Source organism: Canis lupus, chromosome 6 (genome assembly GCF_048164855.1).
Source record: "Canis lupus baileyi chromosome 6, mCanLup2.hap1, whole genome shotgun sequence".
Lineage (NCBI taxonomy): Eukaryota > Metazoa > Chordata > Mammalia > Carnivora > Canidae > Canis > Canis lupus.
This window is the reverse complement of record NC_132843.1, coordinates 52,420,446-52,433,677: the sequence shown is the minus strand read 5'-3', so window position 1 is coordinate 52,433,677 and position 13,232 is coordinate 52,420,446. Positions and strand designations below refer to the sequence as shown.

Sequence of the window (13,232 nt, the reverse complement as noted above, 5' to 3'; positions counted from 1 at the left end):
GAGAAAAGATAAACACAACTTCTGTACAAGAAAGGAGGTGGGTGGTAGTTGACAACTGACCAAGCAGACCTGAAGATTTCATCACCATGAACTGACTTAGTAGCTGAGGCCTATGTCAACTGTCTGGTCTCTTAAATTCAGTAGAAGCTCCTGCAGAGATCTGGTCTTCCACTGGTACTAAACTTACTTGGGAAATTGCTAGTTATATGTTTTTGTTTTTCAATTCAAAATAATTTTTTTCTTTTTTTGGACTTAGGTTATTGGGAGCCCAAATTAGCAAGATTAAATAATGGTGGGTCATATAATGCTTGGATCCCAGAAAAACCTTCAACAGAACTTGACTCTAAACCTTGGATCCAGGTATATCTTATAAACCTGACAATATTTACAGTACCATTATAATAAAGTGAGGGTGATTTAATAATTTCTCTTTGTTGTTCTTGCAATGTTCTAGGCACTATCCTAAGTACTTTACATAGTCAAAATGAACCATATGAGGTTAGTTCTAGTAATACCCTAGATATCTTTTTCACAGATGCAAAAACTAAGGCACAGAGGACTAATTACCTGCCAAAAGTCACATACAGCTGGATTTAAGTCCAGGTACCCTGTGCTCAACTACGGATTGTATCTAGCCATTTTATTAGTTTGCTAAGACCTTAGGTGCTGACTTTTTGGTTCTAAAGAAAGCTGGTTACACAACGAATTAAGGAAGGACTTAATTGTGTGACTTGTTGACAAGAACAGTTCTGTTTAATGGCTTTGCTATATTGCAGATAGACATGCAGAGGGAGGTCGTATTCACAGGGATCCAGACACAAGGTGCCAAACAGTATCTGAAGTCCTACTACACCATGGAGTTCTATGTGGCATACAGCTCTGACCGGACAAACTGGCAGATCTTCAAAGGCAACAGTACAAGGAATGTGATGGTCTGTGTGCCTCGTTTCTTTCTGAATCTCAAGACACACCCTGGGGTCACTAGGTTACTATGACTATGCCTATCACTATGTCTTTTTTAAAAATACCTTTCTGGAAAAAAAAATACCTTTCTGGATGGGAGAAATACAAATGTCTTTCTTCGGGCCTTATGCAAGAAAGTGGCAAAATGAGGGTCTGGTATTACAAGTTAAAGCGATAAGTCTGAACTGAGACTCCAAAACTCCATAAAAAGCCCACTTATTGATCAAACTAAATACCCAGACTCTTAGGTTGGCAGATGGTGTAGGACAGAGTAGAATATCTGGTCTTGTGCTTTTAAGGAGCTCACACTAAAAACTGGCCTCCAAGAGTTTTGATTATACTAACTTTTACATTTTATTTTGTTCTTTGTTTCAGTGGACTTGAAGGAAATAGCAATGTTAATGCCAGTTATGCTCAGAGGCAGTGTGTTTTTCAGACTTTTTTTCTGCTCTGCCTTAGGAATGACAATCCCTTTCTGGGTCTTTCAGAGGCTCAGCCAGAATTATTCCCAATATCCCATGTGTACCAGTCCCAAACTCCTTCATAACCCCCTTTCCAAAGAGAGCTATCAGAATGTAAGGAGTCAGTCTGCCATTATTATGCTGATAACTTTAAATTTGTTTCATTTTTCCTGTAAATCATTGACTATTTTTCTAGTATCTGTATTATTAGCTATCTCTAATAATAAATTATTTGCACTATACCTTAGAATAGATCCTGAAAATCTCAACTTATACTTCCTACTAATCAGTTTTGGAGAGAACACAGATTACAGTTAGAGTTCATAGCTTAAAGACTTTTGTACTTATATTCATGAGGAATGTTGGTGTATAGTTTTATTTTTTTGTACTCTCTGGTTTTTTGTTGTTGTTTTTTTTTTTTTTTTGACTCTCTGGTTTTGATATCAGAGTAATACTAGCTTCATAAAATGATTTGGGAAGCATGCTCTTCTGTCTTTTGGGAAAGATTTTCTAGAGTTGGTGTTCTTTAAATATTTGTAGAATTCACCAGTAAAACTACATGGGCCTAGTGGTTTCTTTTCCAGGATATTTTTTTTAGATTATTTATTTATTCATGAGAGAGAGAGACAGAGAAAGAAGAGAGAGAGGGAGGCGGACACAGGCAGAGGGAGAAGCAGGCTCCATGCAGGGAGCCTGATGTGAGACTCAATCCTGGGTCTCCAGGATCAAGGCCTGGGCTGAAGGCGGCACTAAACCGCTGAGCCACCCAGGCTGCCCCAGGATCTTTTAAATTATGAATTCAATTTCTTTACTAGTTACTGGCTGTTCAAATGATCTATTTCATACTGGATAAGTTGAGATAGTGCTTTACAATAATTGATCAATTTCCTCTAAGTTGTTAAATTTATGTGGATAGAGGTGTTTGTAGTATTCTTTTATGCTTTTGATGTCTGTAGAGTCTACAGTGATATTGCCTATTGAATTTGATATTAGTAATGTGCATCTCTTCTCATTTTACTTTCTCATTCTTGCTAGATATTTGCCTTATTTTTTTTTGCCTTATTTTTTTTAATCTTTTCAAAGAACTAGCTGTTTCACTGCCTTTATTATTTTTCTGGTCTTCAGTCTTGCTTCCCTTCTCTTCTGTTTTAGCTGAATCTTTCTGACACTGGTCCAGCGAGGAAAGGGGCAGGGGCACACCTCATCACTGCCAGGTAGACTTCGAAGTCCAGCTTCCCCAATGAGGGAGGACCACTCCTCTTTGCTGTTGGGTGGAAATGGGGTAGTCTTCACTGGTACTACAGTGGTAGGAGCCTTATTAGCAGCTGGCGGAGATGAAAATCCTGGGTTCCTATTTGGCTTTCTCTGATGCAATCCCAGTGAGTGTTTGGAGGTGTCTTGTTACAGTTTTATGAGCATGGAAGTCTAGGCTCTTCAACTTGGCCTTTTACTGCTCTGGGTGGAGGAAGAGCCAAGTGTTTTCTACAATGTTTAGTTAGAAGTAGAGCAATTATTGTCTGAAAATTTTCTGTCTTTCTAGACTGGTCTTTCCTGGTTGTGTGACTGGAGGAAGGAAGCTTTCACTAGAACTTTCTTTTGTCTGTACTTATTGGTGTTTCCTGGTTGCTGGATTCCCAGTCTGGGATATATGAGACAAAATAAAACCCGGAGAGCCCAGCACCATGTTGTTCCTTGAGTCCCAAGGACGTTAGCCAGTCTGCCTTCTTCTCTCCACCTTTCAGAGGCTTCTTATGTTGTAACTGTACTCAGCAGGAGATACAAGGCAAAGTATATGTACACCATCTTCCTGAATTGAATGTATCTCCAATTTCTTAAGACTAAGGTTTAATTCAGGCCACATGAAAACTTAATATGACAATATTAAGTTAAACTGAAATTTTATTATAAAATTACTTTATAGATAATTGTTTAATAACTAAGCTTTCCTTTTTTTCCTCTAGTATTTTGATGGCAATTCAGATGCCTCTACAATAAAAGAGAATAATTTTGACCCACCTATTGTGGCTAGATATATTAGGATCACTCCAACTAGATCCTATAATAGACCTGCTCTTCGATTGGAGCTGCAAGGTTGTGAGGTTAACGGTAAGGAACTAAGATGCATTATGTCTTGAATGCCTCTCAGAGAATCCAGCTTTAGTAGATATGAAGAATGTGTAGAATTTTTAGTTCTCTTCAATCACAGAGGTGCCTAGTAAAAACCTTGGTGAAACAGTTTCTGCTCGGGTAAACTCTCATTGTGACCTAGACCAAGACTGGTTCTAGCAGCCAGAGGGTAGGTACCATCTCTTAACAGTACCAGGATGGCAGGGACAGTGCCCTGACCCTCCAAGGAAAAGCCCTAGCTTAGAATAACTTCCATCAGGCTATTTCAATAAGAACTAAGCTTCAGACTAGGCCTGACTCTTCCGAAGTCCACTAAAGTCCAGGTCACTCAGACTTTAATGTAATGAAAGTATCTAGCAACATTACTGGCATATATTAGATGTTCAATGAATGCTTTAAAAATCTAAAGTGCTTACCAACTTCTTGCAACATTTTTTTAAGATTGATTTATTCATTCGAGAGAGAGAGAGAGTATGTGTGTATGTGCTGGTGGGGAGGGGCAGAAGGAGAAGGAGAGAGAGAATCTCAGGCAGACTCCCTGTTCAGTGTGGAGCTTGAGGCAGGGCTTTATCTCACAACTCTGAGCCAAAATCAAGAGTTGGAGCCTTAACTGACTGAGCCACCCACGCACCCCCAAACTTCCTGAAACTTTGATTAAACTCTACATTCCATTTGGCTCCCTATTTAGGTAGTCAGGCTTTTTTTTATGTAAGCTGGTATTTTTCAGGGGATATAATGTGATCTGTGGTATAAATAAATCCAGGTAATCATAAATGACCATACTAAAATTCTACTATATAAAACAAAGATTTTTAAGGGTCACTTTTTTTCTTTCTATGTGGTATATGATGTAAATGGTAGTTTACTCAGATCAGAGATTTAAACTGCTCTAAAATGTGATAATCAGCACTATTAATCTATTCAAAACATTTTCTATTCAAGAAGCATTACTTTAAAAAAAACCCTCATTTTCTTGATATAATCACTATTAGCAGTAGGTTTTTTTTTATCTTTTTTTTCATGAAGAAAGATATCACTTCAAGAAAATGTCTGCATGATTTACCAACAAGAACAAAGCATCACAGAGGTGATGATGATGATGGGCAGTTATGTTTCTCATGTTCACAGACAGCCTGAGGACTAACATTAAAGTGCACACGTTGGCAAAATTCCCAATGGTGCATAACAGGAATCATCCTCAAAGAGTTTAAAATAAACTGTTGAACGTGATGACCAAGGGTCCACTGTATCTTCTTCTTTATAGCTTTTTTAAGACAGAGAAATAGAATATACTGTTATATACATAGACAGTGTAGGAATATTTTCTACCTCAAAGAAAAGACAGAAGCTTCCATAGCTCTCTGAAGGAAGAAAATGAGTTTAAATATTTAGAACATGGTGTTTGGGTGTCAGACTTCCTGGGCTCCAATTTAGTTTCTGATTCCTCTAGTAGTGTTACTTCAGGCAAGTTCCTTTTTCTTGCTGTGCTTTTTTTGTTTTCCTATTTGTAAAATGGAGGTAATTAGGAGCATCAAGTAATACATGTAGAGCCTAAAAATAGGATTTGGCATGTGGGCAATAACTATCCATTGCTGGCAATGGTTGTTTTTATTGTTAGTAGAGATATTATTTCTTGTCTCCTCTGCAAGTACAAAATACCATGCAAGGAATACTGGTGGGGCATAATTAATCACATTATTTTTCTTTTGACAGGATGCTCCACGCCGCTGGGCATGGAAAGTGGAAAGATAGAAAACAAGCAAATCACAGCCTCCTCATTTAAAAAATCTTGGTGGGGAGATTACTGGGAACCCTTCCGTGCCCGTCTTAATGCCCAGGGTCGTGTGAATGCCTGGCAAGCCAAGGTAAAATATGCCTATGAATGGAGTTCACTCAGTCTTCCAGAAGAAAACAAAGGACCTCACTAAAGAGAACATGGGGATCCTGGGAAATCAGAATATAATCTGTTTCTGCAGATTATGATCCTACGTCTGAGAATCTAGAATATCTGTTGACTTGATAACTTTAACTCTGATTTTGGCTCAGAGAGGTTTCTTTCTTTCTTTCTTTCTTTCTTTCTTTCTTTCTTTCTTTCTTTCTTTCTTCTTTCTTTCTTTCTTTCTTTCTTTCTTTCTTTCTTTTTTAATCATTTCTGAGTTTCTTGGTCTAGTCTTGATTTAGATCAGGGGTGGGAAAATTTTTCCACAAAAGACCAGATAATAAATATTTTAGACTCTGTGAGCCATACGTTCTCAGTCATAACTACTCAACTCTGCCATTGTAGCAGGAAAACAGCTATAAACAATAAATAAATGAGCATGGCCATGTTCCAATAAAACTTCATTTACAGAAATAGGCAAGGGGCCCAACATGGCCATTGGGCTGTAGTTTGCCAACTCCTAATTAAAACAACTCATGTTAGTGATAATTGATTTAGATTGCAACACTTTCTTTTTTCAAATTTAGCAATACTTTTCATTTTCTTAATAGTGCTATTTAGATTTCTTTGTTCCCATTTTTTTTTTTTGAGAACTTTGTGACTTTCCTTTAGACAGTTGGAGGCATGGCAAAATGCTGCAAAACCAGGGTTGTAAATCAGTGGCCTAAGTTTAATAAGCATCTTCCAGAGAATTATATTGCCCCTAATATTAGCCCATTGAATAATTCCAGTGACTTACTTTTAGGCTAATGGTTAATACTTTGCTCATTTTCATTTCACTCTTCAACTGACTTGAAAAATCTCAATGGCATCGAAAATCAGAATGATTCTATCAATCAACTTAACCCTTCCTTATTTTCTATCCTCTGATGTCCCTCCCTTGAGATACCTACATTCTAGTTCCCTGGACTCCATAGAATCCCAGGTCCTATATTTATGTTAAGCTGCTAGCAATGGAAAGAGAGTTGTGGTGGTAGTGGAGAAAACAGAAGAGCTTGGATGGACCCCATACAGGTAGTCTTGGGAACTGACATTTGTGTCTCAAAACTAATTTCTGGTCCATCACAGACTCACAGAATGTAAGAACGGCAAGGGGTTTACAAAGCATCCAGTCTAGTCTTTCCCTTTTAAATTTAAACACAAAAGAGATTAAATCATTTTAGCTTAGTTTGGTGGGAGAATCAGGAAGCCTATATTCCCGATTAACAGGTCATTGGCCCTCCCACCATTTGAAGCCATGCAAACACCTCATTTTGCAATTTTGCAGAGTAGTAAAAGAGACCTAAAGAAGTTAAAATAATAAAAGTAATAATGTTATATTGCATTGCATTTATATCATTACATAAATAAAATAATAAAAAAATAAAAGAAAAAGTTAAGGAGAAAGGATCTCATCCATTTTTTTTTCCCCAGAAAACCCTTTAGATCTATTCATAGAATAACTTTGTCACCCTACCTTGTATTTTACAGCTTTTTGGAAAATTTTGTTCTGTATATAATCTGCTTTTAGTCTTTGTGATATAATAATGGCTTCAAAGATGAAATACTAATTCTAATTTTTAATGCCATTATTTCAAATCTGGAATTCTAAATTATAACCATTTCACTTAATCTTCTATTAAGATTAGATGTCTTTATAGGGTCTCTTTAGAGAGGCTAGACACTATGCAGGCACACATACAAACTGAGGTGTCTCTACCTCTTTTATGTCTATAAAAATTTTTTTATACCTTCAAAAACCCTCTAGATATCTGCCTCTGGGAATCCCTGGGTGGCGCAGTGGTTTGGCGCCTGCCTTTGGCCCAGGGCGCGATCCTGGAGACCCGGGATCGAATCCCACATCGGGCTCCCGGTGCATGGAGCCTGCTTCTCCCTCTGCCTGTGTCTCTGCCTCTCTCTCTCTCTCTGTGACTATCATAAATAAATAAAAATTAAAAAAAAAATTTTAGATATCTGCCTCTGTATCACTAGTACAACCTGGATTGGTTACTATTCAGCCTGGTGATACACTAAGAAACCACCAAATGTCACTAGAGAATATTACAAAATTAACAAAAAAAAATTAATACAATAATTTTAATTCAATCAAGTTGCTTTAAAAATACATACAATATATGAATATATACATATATCTGTGTATAAACATATACACATACATACATGTACACATAAGTGATGTTAAAGAAATACATCAATATTCACTATTTCATATAGAACTGAATGAGACTATGGGGCATGATGTATCCTCCAAAGGCGAAAAATTGTCTCTGATTACTCTAAAACTCAGTCTTTCTGATCCTCTTTCTCCAGTATGTGTCAGCAAACATGTGATTAGGCATTTTGTTAGGCCAGAGACAGGATATCTATCATGCCATATCAAGTCCTAGGCATGGCTTTATCAGGTATTTCAAATATTACATTTATTTGAAATATCAGAAAAGAAGAAATTGGACTATTCCTCCTAGTTGACAGAAGTGATGGAAAGAAAAGTGGGACTTTTCTAAAATAAGTTAGAGAGGATACTATTCAATCCTTTCCCAGATAACCCATCAGCAATATCATCATGGCATTTAAACAAATATGTTTAAGAAAATAATATTTACAGATGATTTAGCAATCTAATTTTTTTCTCAAGATTCATTCATTTATTCATTCAGCAATATTCGCTGAATACCAACTGTGTGCTATACATTGAAACACAATAGATCCTTGCCTTCAAAGAGTAAGGGATATAAACAAATAAACCATTATTGTACAAGATATGAAATACTCTAGTAAAAGTTTATATATGTCTGCAACAACAAACAAGAGGGAACAGGGAAGTCCTTTAGGAGATAGAAAATCATAAGGGATGAGAGAAAAGAAATGCTTTTGAGCGCTGCACATTTTGATACCTTGGTCTAAAAAATCAAAGGATTTAATATCTGCCTTATTCATGTGTCCTCATCATTTTTACAGGCAAACAACAACAAACAGTGGTTACAAATTGATCTGCTCAAAATCAAGAAAATAACTGCGATTGTAACACAGGGTTGCAAGTCTCTGTCCTCTGAAATGTATGTGAAAAGCTACACCATCCACTACAGTGACCAGGGAATGGAATGGAAGCCTTACAGGCAGAAATCCTCCATGGTGGACAAGGTATAGGGTGCTGTCCTGGCAACAACAAAGCAATTCACAAACTGCTATGAGAGAAGTACCTATATTTGCAAATAGCTCTTTGCCTTTGACAAATATGTGCGGACATGCACCTCCTCTCTAATAAGTCCGAACCCTAGCTTGGCAGGTAGCTGGTGTGGGGACAGAGACCATGCGGACTATCTTTCAGCAGTGGCTGGGCCACCTGTGAAATAGAACCAAACACCAGGGAGAGGTATGAGCCATCATTAGCTCTGATTGAGAAAGATGGTAAAGAGCTGTCTCTCAGTGGGCTTGCACTGCTGTAATAAATGATCATAGTTGAAAGCCACAAACACTTCTCTTTCACAGTTTTGAAGGCTGGAATCCTAGAGAAGGGTGCCAGCATGGTTGGGTTCCTGATGAAGGCTCTCTCCTTGGTTATGTTCCCCCATGGCCTTCCTTGGTGCAGGAAGAGAGATCCCACGTCTTCTCCTCTTTTTGTATTAATCCCATCAGGATGGCCCCCACCATCACAACCTGCTCTAATCCTAATTACCTCCCAAAGGCTCTACCTCCTAATACTATCCCACTGAAGATTAGGGTTTCGATGTATTATTTTGAGGGGGACACCAACATGCAGTCCATAACATGGGTCTAGAAAACCCTCCACTGTGAAATAACATCATATTAGCATTACCTTGGGTATACTTGTTATTATTGACTGATCAAATACCCACAGCCATGAAGCATTGTGTATCATATTATTAAGCAGGAGACAGTTGTTATCCTCACTGATGAAGAAACTAATTTCTTGCAAGACGAACTACTCCATTATAGTCCTTAATTCCTTGATTCTAAAATGCTCCTGGGGGCATATCTAAGGTGGTGAGTCTAAAATTCCAGGAAGGGAAATCAGGCTGGAGCCAGTAGGAGGGGCAACACAGAAGGGGATAAACCTTTACTGGATGCTCATCCTGGGCTCAGCACTTATCTTGGTGAATAAATTTGAACTTCTCTCTCTTTTTAAGTTCCTGAGATGTTTGTTTAGTCAGTTGATTGGTTGGTTGGTCGGTTGGTTGGTTTGGCTGGTTTTATCTGTCACTGTACTAAAGTGTCTCTATAGCTGGGTAAGCATCGTTGTCATAAACAAATAGTGACTTAGCTTCTGCTGTGTGTAAATGTTGGGGAACCTGCTGGGGATGCTAAAAGGAAAAAAAGGCATGAAACACAGTTCAAGTGAGGATAGAAGGCATTTGCCAAAAAAGAATAAGTAAAAACACATGGTTGCATTTTACTTTAAATGTTGGTGACAACTAACCACTGTCTGGCACTTACTATGCATCTGTCATATATTTACATACTTTTTGAAAAATCTTAATTTAAGGTGAGGTAAACTTTTGTTATCTCCATTTTTCTGGTGAGGAAATGGAGAATCAGAGAATATATGCCACCTGCCCAAAGTCACACAGCTACCAAGGGGCTATGGGCAGAGATGGTTTCATAGCTGCTCCACAGCACCATGTCAGATGTCAAATGTCTCTATTTTTCCAGCCAGTGAGGTGGAATCCCTAAAGATGTCTGCTAGGCATGTGATTTCATAGTTGACCAAAGATCATCTTTGATAATGTATGTGTTCATTGATGTCCTCAGCTTGAACTAAAATTGCAAAAAAAAATTATCAATAAGATTTTCATACCCATTACATCATCATTAAAGATCTTCTCATATTTTGCTTTCAGATTTTCGAAGGAAATAATAATGTCAAAGGACACGTGAAGAACTTTTTCAACCCACCAATTATTTCCAGGTTTATCCGCATCATTCCTAAAACATGGAATCAAAGTATTGCACTTCGCTTGGAACTCTTTGGCTGTGATATTTACTAGAATTGAATATTCAAAGACATAGGAAAGACTCTTAAAGTTACCAAGCCATTTAGAGAGGGAAATGTATTTTATAACTATTTTAAATATTAATAATTTTTACTATTTCCCTTTTTTCTATTAGAGAATAAAATTTTATATATGAGACTTTCACAATGTAAACTCCTTGCTACAATTCAGCCAGATGAGGCTATTAGTTCTTCATTAATCTGAATATAAATGGGAAAATATCAAGAACCAATGAGCAAATGGCTTGTCTTTAACAATGATTAAAAATGCTATGTAAAGTAATATTCGTGTAGTTAGCATGCTTCATTATAGTTCTTTTAAAACTCTGCATACACTAATAAAAAGAGATATTACTTTTTTGAAAAGACATTTATAGACCTGGATAACTTTCACTCCCACCTTTAAAAAACAATGATTTAAGAGTAAAGGAAACAAGGTTTTAAATGGTTGATTTTTCTTGACATGGAGAGAAAAAAGAAATCATACCATGTGAAATAATAAGTGCTTAAAACACCCTGTCTTAACTACATGACAGTGAATTTTCTGGCCCTCTGTGAGTAAAGATACCAATAAGCATGTTTTCAGTCGTCCCACCCTGTAAATCTGGCCTGGTCTTCCTTGGAACTAACCCACCTATTGATATTCAGTGAGGGATCTTTAGAGGAGGAACACAACCCAAATAACCATGGGAGAAATGAACACGTAACCTTGGCTTCATTCTAGCTGTCACTACAATGGTAGACTGTTTCAAAACAAAGTTCACCTAAGGGAAAGCTAAAACCTAAGAAACAGCATTGGAACCATTGGCCCAAAGGCAAGTGTTGGTGCTGGGACTGGCAAGCAGCCGAGGTTCTCTTCTCTGCATGGCTCCAACCTCTGCCTTCTCTCCCTTCCTTTTCAACTTCCCCTTTCCTCACTCCCTCCCCTGGGAACTTGGCATACAATGGTCCTATAGACAGTGTGAGACTGGGGAGCTTTCTGACCTCCTTGAAGTCACATGGGATAGATGGTCACTGGTGAGGCTATCTTCCTGTGGAGCAAACCACTTCCAATCTTAATGTTCAAAGCAACAACTTTATTTTCTCTCAGGATTCTGTGGGATGACTGGGCTCTGCTGGGTGGTTTGAAGGCTGACTTCATTTGGGGTCCCTAGTGAGATTATAGTCAGATATGACTATAGCCAGAGTCATCAGAAGGCTCAACTGGATGTTGAAACAGCTGGTTCTCACTCTCCATGTGGCTTCCAGTCCTCTCCTCATTACATGGCTGGCTTTCAAGTGGTCTATTGCTTGATGTCTCCAACAGGGGAACTGAGCTTCGTGTAAGGTGGCTCAGGCTCCTCAAAGCAAGTGGTCATGAATTAGGAAGCAGAGGCTGCTTTCAAAAGGGAGGCCCAGAACTGGCACAACCTCACTCTGTGATATCTTATTGGTTAACACAAGTCACAGGTGCAGCCCAAGGAGTATAATTCTTTGGAAGCGTCTTTAGAGACTATCAGAGTTACCTATTGCATCTGTGAGTGGGCTGGGCCCAGCACCACAAAACATTAACTTTCTATTATTTTTCCCACTTTTTTTGAAATACATTTGACAAATAGAATTATAATATATTTAAGTGTACAACTTGCTGATTCCCATTATCAAGTTAATTAACACATCATCACCTCACAGTTACCTTTTTGTTTTATTTTGGTCAGAATGCTTAAGACCTACTATCTTAGCAAATTTCAAATACACAGTACAGTATCACCAATTATAGTCCCCATACAGTATATTAAATCCTTAGGACTTATTCACCCTATAACTGAAAATTTGTACCCTTTTACCAGCTTCTCCCCATTTCTTCCCCTGGCAACCACCACTCACTCCTTTATATCCTGATCTTATTTTTCCTATCATTTTAGACTTAATGTTTAATTAGTCTGTTATAACTACAACTGCTCCCTTTTTATTTGCATGGGAAAAAAAAATTTAATCTCTTCCCTTCTAGTGTGTATGTGTCCTTAACACTGAAGTTACTCTCTTTCAGGTAGTATGTAGTTGGATCTTATTTAAGTCCATCAAAATCTTTCTCTCTCCATCAATATTTTTAACAATTTTGTTTATTTATTCATGAGAGACAGAGAGAGAAAGTCAGAGACATGGACAGAGGGAGAAGCAGGCTTTCTGTAGGAGCCTGACATGGTACTCAATCCCAGACCCCGGGATCATGCCCTGAGTTAAAGGCAGACACTCAACCGCTGAGCCACCCAGGTATCCCTCTCTCCTTCAATTTTGAAGCATATCTATGCTGGGTAGCTGTTTTGTTTTTTTGTTTTTTAGCACTCTGAATATATCATCCCACCCTGTTCTGGCCTACAAGGTTCTGCTGAACAATCTGGTGATAGTCTTATGGGGGTTCCCTCATACATAACAAGTCACTTCTATGTTGCTGATTTTAAGATTTCTCATTTTCTTTAACACTTGACAATACAATTATAGTATGTCTTGTTGTGGGTATCTTTTGGATTCATCTTCTTTGGTAATACTTCAGCTTCCTTCATCTGGGTGCCTCTTTCTCTCCTCAGGTTTAGGAAGTCTTCAGCCATTGTCTCTTTGAGTCAGTTTCCTGTCCCTTTCTCTCTCTCTTCTGCTTCTCAGATACCTATAATGCATATATTGGTCCACTTGATAGTGTGCTATGAGTACCTTAGCTATCTTCATTCTTTCTTTCTTTTCTTTTCTTTTTTTT

At 37.9% G+C, this 13,232-nt stretch overlaps 1 protein-coding gene across 2 annotated transcripts in view; it reads left to right on the top strand.

Moving 5' to 3' along the window:
• F5 (coagulation factor V) overlaps nt 1–10,784 on the top strand; it is a 70,521-nt gene extending 59,737 nt beyond the window's left edge. For both annotated transcript variants that reach the window (XM_072830521.1, XM_072830522.1), the window contains 6 exons: nt 257–360; nt 777–932; nt 3,386–3,530; nt 5,265–5,416; nt 8,449–8,631; nt 10,350–10,784. In XM_072830521.1, coding sequence (XP_072686622.1) covers nt 257–360; nt 777–932; nt 3,386–3,530; nt 5,265–5,416; nt 8,449–8,631; nt 10,350–10,496 — 887 coding nt within the window. In that variant the 3' untranslated portion in view covers nt 10,497–10,784. The remainder of the gene's footprint in view (nt 1–256; nt 361–776; nt 933–3,385; nt 3,531–5,264; nt 5,417–8,448; nt 8,632–10,349) is intronic.
• The last annotated feature ends 2,448 nt before the right edge of the window (nt 10,785–13,232 follow it).